At 34.9% G+C, this 9,904-nt stretch overlaps 1 protein-coding gene and 1 long non-coding RNA gene across 2 annotated transcripts; one reads left to right on the forward strand and one right to left on the reverse strand.

Moving 5' to 3' along the window:
- The first annotated feature begins 343 nt into the window (after positions 1-343).
- Positions 344-5,408, forward strand: LOC127977536 (ovarian aromatase). Its single transcript, XM_052582458.1, has 9 exons — positions 344-807; positions 1,209-1,359; positions 2,109-2,263; positions 2,500-2,676; positions 3,207-3,321; positions 3,439-3,550; positions 3,626-3,788; positions 4,030-4,271; positions 4,980-5,408. The coding sequence occupies exons 1-9, from the start codon at positions 603-605 to the stop codon at positions 5,211-5,213; spliced, it is 1,554 nt and encodes a 517-aa protein (XP_052438418.1). The 5' UTR covers positions 344-602; the 3' UTR covers positions 5,214-5,408.
- On the reverse strand, positions 2,831-4,151 carry LOC127977543 (uncharacterized). The gene is made up of 3 exons (XR_008158254.1): positions 4,054-4,151; positions 3,608-3,784; positions 2,831-2,928 (listed from the first exon to the last, which is right to left on the reverse strand). It is a non-coding gene; the product is annotated as an uncharacterized LOC127977543 (long non-coding RNA).
- Positions 5,409-9,904: the final 4,496 nt, after the last annotated feature.

Genomic DNA, 9,904 nt, shown 5'->3' on the forward strand with positions numbered 1-9,904 from the left:
CTATTTTAATTGCAGTGTAAATGCAATTATGCCACCTCTGAGCGGCATTATACAGCTTGTGTAAATATTTCCAAATGTCACTTAATAAACAGATTCTGTCCCATGTCTGTAATTCGACTGCCCTGTAGTGTCGTAATATTCTAACTTATTACTCAAAATTTAAGAATTTAACATAAAAAATGACATATTTGTTTGTTTTGGAAAATTGTTAGTTAGTTCGCTAAGAAAAGTTACAGATATACTACTTCTTAACAAGCTGCACTGGTTAGGGGTTTAAGTCAAGAACCTCTAGAATGCCCAAGTCTGATGAACTTTGTTGAGCAGGAGGGGATCGTGCCACAGATGTCTCTTATCTCATGAAGTCTTTGATGTCTTAATGAAAAGATGATGCAGGGATGAATTTGGCACAGCTAAAGGTTCGCGCGGCATGACAATGTTTTGGAAACTGAAGGACACGAGGAGCACACAAGGTTACACTGAGCTTTTATTTTGACTTTTGATTTATCCTGATGCAATCCCGTGCAGTCACACACATATAAAAGTGTGTGTCTAAAGTACTGCTGCTTCAGACTTGAAGAAGCTTTAAATCTCAATCCATTCTTATGGCACGTGAACTTCTCCAGCCTTGTGGAATGAAGCCGGTGCATCTCGGTGAGGCTGCTCTGGACCTTCTGATGCAAGGGGCCCATAACAGCACTGACGGTGCACAAGACAGTGTGTGTGGAGCCACGGCCACACTACTGCTGCTGTTGCTCTGCCTGCTGCTGGCCATCAGACACCATCGGACAAACAAAGACCATGTGCCAGGTCGGTAGGGTTTATTTGAGGTGTTGTCCTTTATTATTTAGCACAGCATTTTCTTTATCAAATCCATTACAGATACACTTTTTGAACCGATGGTTGTGGGAAAGAATATTTTTAGTTCCTTTCGTGCAGTGTTTTGCCTTTTTATCCTTTGTTAGTGACTATGCTATCTACATTTTTGTTAGATAGTACTGTGCAGTCAACATATTTAGAAAACAAATAGTTTAAATTCGAATTACTAAAAGTAAGAGCCCAACACATGATGCATTCATTATTAATGTCCTAAAACTCGTGTATATGTATAATAATTCAGTAAATATTGTTTAAAATAGATTCAGATTGATTAATGCATGTCACATTCACATTGTGTCAATTACTAGTTTGCTGTAATGTGTTTTATTCAGGTCCGTGTTTCTTCCTGGGTCTGGGTCCTCTTCTCTCTTACTGTCGGTTCATTTGGTCTGGGATCGGCACTGCCAGCAACTACTACAACAGTAAATATGGAGACATTGTACGGGTCTGGATCAACGGTGAGGAAACTCTCATCTTGAGCAGGTAAGTTCTCTCTCTCACGCACACACATACACACACTCACCATTCCTTGTGAAAGAGACTTTACACATAATTTAAAAAAAGTATTATTATTTACTGAATGGAATGTTTATGGGGGAGGTATACTGCATGTTATTTACAAATAATAAAAATGTATTCTAGTTTAAATTTATATTAAGAGTGCATATTTGTAAGTCATTTATTAATTCTATTGTCTATTTGACACATGAACTTCTAAAATGTACTGCCAGAAACAAAATGGTTAACTAAAGTCAATGTACATGCCAGTTCTAGTGCAACTTTAATGTCATTAAATATATTTAGAATTCCATATTTGTAATGTTGAAATTCTGTACATGTTAAATATATTACTGTTATTTGTAATATCAAATAACACTACATTTACTGTTACAATTACAATCAAGTTCTTTGCATATTCTTTAATATGGTAGTCAACACTATATAATGATTTAATGTATTATAATGTGTGTGTGTGTGTGTTAAGAAACATGATATGTAAAAATTGATAGCCTGACTGCACTGTAAGTCGCTTTGAATAAAAGCGTCTGCTAAATGCATAAATTTAAATTTAATTTAGTTTTAATTTTTTTATTTAATTTTAAATTTAAGAAACAAGCATGAAAGTGTACTCTTTAGTTACAATTATGTGGATTTGTATATCATTATTATTATGTTATTATTATGTTATGATACACTAAATGAACTCAACTCTAATGCTGTGTGTGTCACAGGTCGTCTGCTGTGCATCATGTGTTGAGGAGATCTCTGTACACCTCACGCTTTGGGAGCAAACTGGGTCTGCAGTGTGTTGGGATGCATGAACAAGGCATCATATTCAACTCAAATCTGGAACTCTGGAAGAAAGTCCGCACTTTTTATGCAAAAGGTGGGCTGGCTTTCAGTAATACCCAAGTAACAATATATCAACTGTGAAGAGGCTGTTATAAATTGCATGATCACTTTTGATATCTCAGTGTCACAAGTAGCATTTGAATTTATTTACATCATCTTATTTCAGGGGATTTTATCAAAGAAAAAAAAAAAAAAAAAAAGTTTGTTTTTTATAGAAAAATGTAGCCGTAAGAGGTGCTGAGCATATTTGTGTGTGCGTGTGTGTGTCAGCTCTAACAGGTCCAGGGCTTCAGAGAACTTTGGAGGTTTGCACCACTTCCACAAACACACACCTGGATGATCTGTCTCACCTGACAGATGCTCACGGACAGGTGGACATCCTTAACTTACTGCGGTGTATTGTAGTGGACATTTCCAACAGACTGTTTCTAGGAGTCCCTCTTAAAGGTCAGTCCTAAGAGACACTTAGACTAACATACAGTACATCATCTTAAAAGAAGCACACAGACAAAGAGATTTAATAATCTGTTTCATAGTTTGTTATCTAACGCAAATGATCTAATAAATCTTACAAATTATAAACATTATAAACATGTAGTATATTTTTGTATGCTATGTATAGGGATATTTCACCCAAAAATTCTGTCATTTATAACTCACCCTCATGTCGTTCCAAGCCCGTAAGACCTTTGTTCATCTCTGGAACACAAATTAAGATATTTTTGATGAAATCCGAGAGCTTTCTGACCCTGCACAGGCAGCAATTCAAATACCATGTTCAAGGCCCAGAAACATAGCAAGGACATCATTAAAATAGTCCCTTTGTTTTAGGGTGAACTATGTCTTTAAGGGCATCACAGATGTTCTCTCTATTGTTTGTGATCTCATGGTTAATTCTGCATTTTAGTATCTTGATATATATTGAAAACATATTATATGTTACATGTAAATGCTGGTTTCTTGTTGCTGTGTTGCAGAGCATGACCTGCTTCAGAAGATTCATAAATATTTTGACACCTGGCAGACAGTACTAATCAAACCTGACGTTTACTTCAGACTAGACTGGCTTCACAGGAAGCATAAAAGAGACACGTGAGTTCATGAAATATTGTTTACTGGAGATGTATGTACTGTAAATGCATACCATAGTATGTGAAAGTGATAAATATAAAAGTATTTTTATGGTGTCTCGATGTGTGTGTGTTTCAGTCAGGAGTTGCAGGATGCCATTGCAGCTCTGATCGAGGAGAAGAGAGTTCAGCTGACACATGCAGAAAAACTGGACCAGCTCAACTTCACAGCAGAGCTGATATTTGCTCAGGTGAATGTGACATGCCACACACACTTTTGAAACACGTACTGTATACAGATGACTGACCTGTGTGTGCGTGTTTAGAGCCATGGGGAGTTGAGTGCTGAGAACGTCAGGCAGTGTGTGTTGGAGATGATTATCGCGGCTCCAGACACTCTCTCTATCAGTCTGTTCTTCATGTTGCTGTTGCTCAAACAGAATCCAGACGTAGAGTTAAAGATCCTGCAGGAAATGGACACTGTCCTAGGTATGAGCAAACACACAAGAGTCAGTCATCGTACTTTAAAGGAATTATTTCTTCATCCTTATGTCATTGTAGAACACAAAAATAATCTTTTCATTATTATGTTCCATTCACTGAGAGACTATAAACTAATATAATTTTCAGTTTTGGATGAATTATTCATTTTTGATTGTGTAGTCAGTGTGTGTTTGATCCAGATGTTTCTCCGGTTATTTGAACATCATGTTGTGATTGTGTTTTGTAGCAGGTAGGAGCCTGCAGCACTCACATCTGTCCAGGTTACACATTCTGGAGAGTTTTATCAATGAGTCGCTCCGGTTCCATCCGGTCGTGGACTTCACCATGCGCCGGGCGCTCGATGATGATGTCATCGAGGGCTACGAAGTGAAGAAAGGAACAAATATCATACTGAACGTGGGTCGGATGCACAGATCCGAATTCTTCCCCAAACCGAATCAGTTCAGTCTAGACAACTTCAAGATAAATGTGAGTCTTCAATATAAAAGGCGTTTTTTGCCTTATATTTCTGTCTTCAGTGCCATTATAAACATTAACATAAACATTAACAGTACTATTAGCCATCACTCAAATAAATATTTAAAATCATTATCAATAAATTAATAAGAAATATTTTTTTTTCCTGAAACTGTTGGAATGGCATATACATACATATATATATATATATATATATATATATATATATATATATATATATATATATAGACCAGCAATCAATGAACATTGACTTTTAAACTAAAAATATTTGCATTATTTCACTAACCTCATTATTTTCAGTAGTTATAGAATATCTACCAATTTGTTTTATTATGTTTATCTCCCTTACAAACTTTACTTTTTATTCATTTTACCAAATTATTTATTTTTATCAAAATAACATTGTTATAACAATTATTCTTACTATTTAACTAACTCAGTAGTAGGACTATAGTTAATAAAAATTTTATAGTATACAGTAATTTGAATTTCCTTCAAAACTGTAAATAATTTTCACAATCCTTTATAATACAGTTATTTAATTAAATTTTAAAGCAGAGACCATTCATTTTTCATTACTTTATTTAAAAAAAAATGGCAATAAGGTCAATATTTAATAAATCAAAATATGTTTTTGGTCCATGGCAGCACCAACAATGTAACTTATTTCCCTCTCTCTCTGTCTCTCTCTCTCTCAAGGTGCCGAGTCGTTTCTTTCAGCCGTTCGGATCAGGCCCGCGCTCGTGTGTGGGGAAGCACATTGCTATGGTGATGATGAAGTCTATTCTTGTGACACTGTTGTCTCGTTTCTCTGTGTGTCCTGTGAAGGGCTGTACTGTAGACAGCATCCCACAAACCAACAACCTTTCACAGCAGCCGGTGGAGGAGCCGTCGAGCCTCAGCGTGCAGCTCATCCTCAGAAACGCTCTCTGATTCACCACTAACACATCTGCTCCTGTGTCATTATTACCTTGTATTTATCTACTGCTTTAAATGGTCAGTCCTTTGGATATTTGTGTTTAAATGTGTATGTAATTCAGTGTAAATTTAACTGTTGTTATAATATTGCGTCTTTCTGTGGAATAAGAGTGTTTTTTAACTGTTTAATAAAAGTATTCTTACAGTAAATAGTTTAACACTAATTGATTATTTTATACATACATATATATATATATATATATATATATATATATATATATATATATATATATATATATATATATATATATATATATAACATTTTAAATTAATAATAATAATTAGTAATTTATTTTTTATTTTTTATTTATTTATTAAAGTGGAAAGCAAAAAAAACACACATATGGAAAATAAACAAACACAATTTTATATGGCAAAGCAATTGAATAATAAATTGAAAATGCATATTAAACAAATATAAAATATTTTGGTGTTTTAAAAAAAAACATATAGGGATATTTCATATAACATATTTCAATATTTTTGTACATTTACCATAATGCTATTTCATTAAGTGTTTTATGGTTCATGTTTTTTTTTTTTTTTTTTGCAATCCACATAAAAGTGGCTAAAAATGATAAATAAAGACTCAAAATATTTATTTTAAGACACATGTTTTATATATTGTAATAAAATGTAAGCAACATTTATATCTGTTAATAATTGTATATAAAAAAATATATAATAAATTGAAAAATAAAACAAACCCTGCACTGCTAAAACACAACACTCTTGTGTTGTCTTAATAGGAAAGGAGGTTTTCAATCTCTTGATAAATTATCAAATGTGTGGTGTATGTGTTAAGTTATATGATAAAACACTTCCAGAATATAGTTTGTGTATGCGGTCATAAATGATTTTTTATCAGCAGATGGCACTATTCCACCATGTTAAGACAGTGTGAGCACTGCATGATCTGAACTTCACAACTGTTTAATTTAAATGACTGAGAATTAAGTCAAGTTAGAAATGAGTTCAGTGAACTTAAAACAAGTTGGACTCAACAGATGTTCAGCAAACCTCATTTGTACAGCTCCTGTGAGTAGCTGGCAGGCAGCATAAGGGTCTCAGGGTCCATTAGCTTTCAGGGGCCATTTCTTCCATATGGGGTCCATAAAGCTGTCAGCCAACACATAGAGACCACGAACACACACATACACAAACAAGCACCACTTAATAGGTCATGAGCATATATAAACAGTCAAGATTAATGCATACTAAATGATTTCTAAATTACATTTGCATTAGTTGTTTTGATGTATTATTATCATAATCAGGCTGAGCATTCATAGACTCAGTGGCCAGCACTGAAGACGGAAATGAATATGACGCATGTATCGTTATTGCCGTGGTAACCTGCACAGCTGTGTCAGTGGCAACCAGACGACATTGTAGACAAACACACATTGTTACACTCGAACAAAACACACACCTGCCTGATCCAGAGATCTCATGTCAATGCTCTCTAAACAGGAAACAGGAAAACGTTTATCATCAAACACACTGACAGAAGAAGAAGAGCTAATAACCTCCCAATAATTAAAACGCTTCAAACCATTACATTCTTTCTTCAGAGGAACTGAAAAGGAAAGACAGTGCCAAATGTTCACGCTGCTCCTTTCCATACAATGAAAATGAATGCAGATGTCATTTTAATTTATTGATTTAGTTATCTGAAAATATGATTAAGATGTTAACACTCTCATGTATGTAATGCAGAGTGCTACTAGTCATTGATTTCGAACTTGAAAATGAAGTGAAGGTGGTTTTCAAAACCGAAAAAAACCAGCATGAATGCAGAGAACATTTCTAACAAAACTTGAACACTCTAACTTGTCATTGACCCATATGTCAAATATCTATAACCAAAGTTTCCTTTGCTAATTCAAGGTAAGCTCTATGATAAGAGAGGATGTCTTGATCAGCCAGAAAAAGAAAAAAAAAAAGCTGTGTAGCTTACAGTATGTGGTAAATCCCACACTGAGATGAAACTACAGATGTCCATCTAGACTGCTGTTCTCTCAGATGACCTTTGCCAGACCAGATCAGTTTCACACTCAAACACAGCAAATAGATTTTTGCAAGAGATAAATTGAATTATCTGGTTTAACAGGAAGAAATGTTCAGAAGAAGAAGAAATCTGCTTTGCAAAACACAAAACATCAGGAAGCAGTACTGCCATGACCAACAAAATATGACGGGTGTTCTGAACGGTGGATTACTGATAGCAATAGCTGTTACAAACTCTAGTAAAATACCCCGGTAGAGTATAACTTCCATGCACAGTACATGTATGCCACTAGAGATTACCATATAATGACCTGAAAACCATTTTCACCAACAATATTTTTCTCTCAGCTGTGTATTTCGTTTCTTCCATATGCGATTAAGGTGCTTAATTAAAATAGGAAGAGGTAGAATTTTTTTTTTTTTTTTTAACAAATTTAAAAAAGAATATCAAAATACAAGCCTCTGCCTCAGTATTGATGAAACCCCCATGGCTGTATTTTTGTCATTGTGCAAGCCTGTATTTTATGGGACAAAACATAGATGTTTAGTGCTTTTTATACCAGTGTTTCCCAATTCTGGAGGCACAATAACTACACATCTTACTTATCTGACCCATTAATTTTAGGTCTTGGGGTCTCTAACCAGCTGATGAGCTGAATCAGGTGTGTTTAAAGGGGTCATGAACTGCCTTTTTTATATATACTGTTCTCTGAGGTCGACTTATAATGTTATCAGGATTTTTACATAAAACACATCATAATTTAGAGGTAATAGGCACTTTTCTGTCCTATTTTAAACCCCCTGTTTGAATATTTATGATTGATTGTACACTTGGAAGTAAACGCCGACTGCTATGATTGGCTAACATTTGAAACTACATACATTTACATATTAATATCATTTTAGGTGATCTTAAAGTTATACTGAAAGCAACAACAAATTTATTTCAGATCTTGAAAATAAATGGAAGCAAACATGCATGTTAAAACTGTTCCATAACAAAGATGGTATCAGTCACTCAATGTTAAAAAGGTTCATTATTACTTATTCAGTTGTTACTTTGCATTCTGAGTCATTACATTCAAAACTTGAAAATGTTTGAAAGGTTTTTCAAAACCAAATAAAACCAGCGTTGAAAGCTGATTTTTCATTATCTTGAACACTCTAACTTGTCATTGACCCACATGTCAGATATCTATAACCAGAGTGTCATTTGCTAATTCAAGGTAATCTCTATGATAAGAGAGGATGTCTTGATCAGCCTGAAAAAAAAAAAAGCTGTGTAGTTTACAGTATGTGGTAAATCCCACACTGAGATGAAACTACAGATGTCCATCTAGACTGCTGTTCTCTCAGATAACCTTTGACAGACCAGATCAGTTTCACACTCAAACACAGCAAATAGATTTTTCGCAAGAGAGAAACTAAATTATCTGGTTTAACAGGAAGAAATGTTCAGAAGATAAAGAAATCTGCCTTGCAAAACACAAAACAACAGGAAGCAGTACTGCCATGACCAACAAAATGTGACTTGTTAATCACAGTTTTTGTCTACCTAACTAGCTGTGAAGGTGACACATGAAATTTATATTTTAGAAATGGTTTCTATTTCTGCAATGTAGTGGCTGGAACAAAAACATTGAAACTATATGACAGTATAATCTCAGGTGATTATGTGTTTTATTAAAAGTTAAGTGCATTGAATGTGAGTTTAAATATCATTTTATGTGATAAACTTCCATTTATAATATAAATAATATAAATCCATTTCGTTGTGAGTGCAGTGTGCTTCCGAGGAGAGCTCGCCCACACATGCTTCTTATTGGCTGGGATATTTGATTGATTCTGTCATGTTGCATCTGGTTTGGACAGCCAAATTGCTTATCGCTGGAATCTTGTCACAGTGCATGTCCTTCACATGCAGTGATTTAGTCAAAAACTTTTAAAAAGGGGGGGGGGGGGGGTACCTATAGAGTAGTACTGCATCCTTCATAACTCCAAAAAGTCTTTATGTTTTATTATATTTATAAGAGAAAGATAGTCTGTACCGTTTTTTCCCGGAAAAACATGAGCTCCTGGAGGCGTGACGTGTGGGCGGAGCTAAAGAATCACGAGCGCAAGTAGGCTTTTGTGTTGAGAGCGTCTGGAAGCTGTGACATTACCGTGAAGAGAAAACATCCAAAACAAACCATGGCTAACAGACAGATTCAACGTATATTTATAATCCAGAATCAGATCCAGAGGCTGAAATTTATCAAAAGCAGCAGCAGCAACGACTAGAGCAGGACGTCTCTATGTGGTATGTATTGAAACTGTATATATTAGCGGTTTTGGAAAATGACTAAGTTCCACTTTATGTCTTTTTTTTTTTTTTTTTTTTTTTTAAGGTGTACATTCGGAAAGTGCAGTTTTATGCCAACATCGCATGTTGTTTACTTGATGTGCTTACGCGCTGATAGCTAAGTTAACAACACAGAGATATTTGAAGCAGTTTTACTCACCGCCTGCGGTTCCAACACACGATCGTGACCCTTTTTCGTTGGGACTGCATTATCCATAAGAAATAAACGATGTGCAAATCCGGCCTCAAACTGGACCTTGTTTGTAAAACAAGCATCTTTGAAATGCAGGGAACA

This window comes from Carassius gibelio, chromosome B18, assembly GCF_023724105.1.
Source record: "Carassius gibelio isolate Cgi1373 ecotype wild population from Czech Republic chromosome B18, carGib1.2-hapl.c, whole genome shotgun sequence".
NCBI lineage: Eukaryota > Metazoa > Chordata > Actinopteri > Cypriniformes > Cyprinidae > Carassius > Carassius gibelio.

Bases quoted from the DNA above. Each gene is read 5' to 3' on its own strand.
- LOC127977536 (XM_052582458.1), top strand. From the start codon at position 603: ATGGCACGTGAACTTCTCCAGCCTTGTGGAATGAAGCCGGTGCATCTC. The intron at 1,360-2,108 runs GTAAGTTCTCTC...TGTGTGTCACAG, and splicing joins GAAACTCTCATCTTGAGCAG to GTCGTCTGCTGTGCATCATG. The intron at 4,272-4,979 runs GTGAGTCTTCAA...CTCTCTCTCAAG, and splicing joins TAGACAACTTCAAGATAAAT to GTGCCGAGTCGTTTCTTTCA.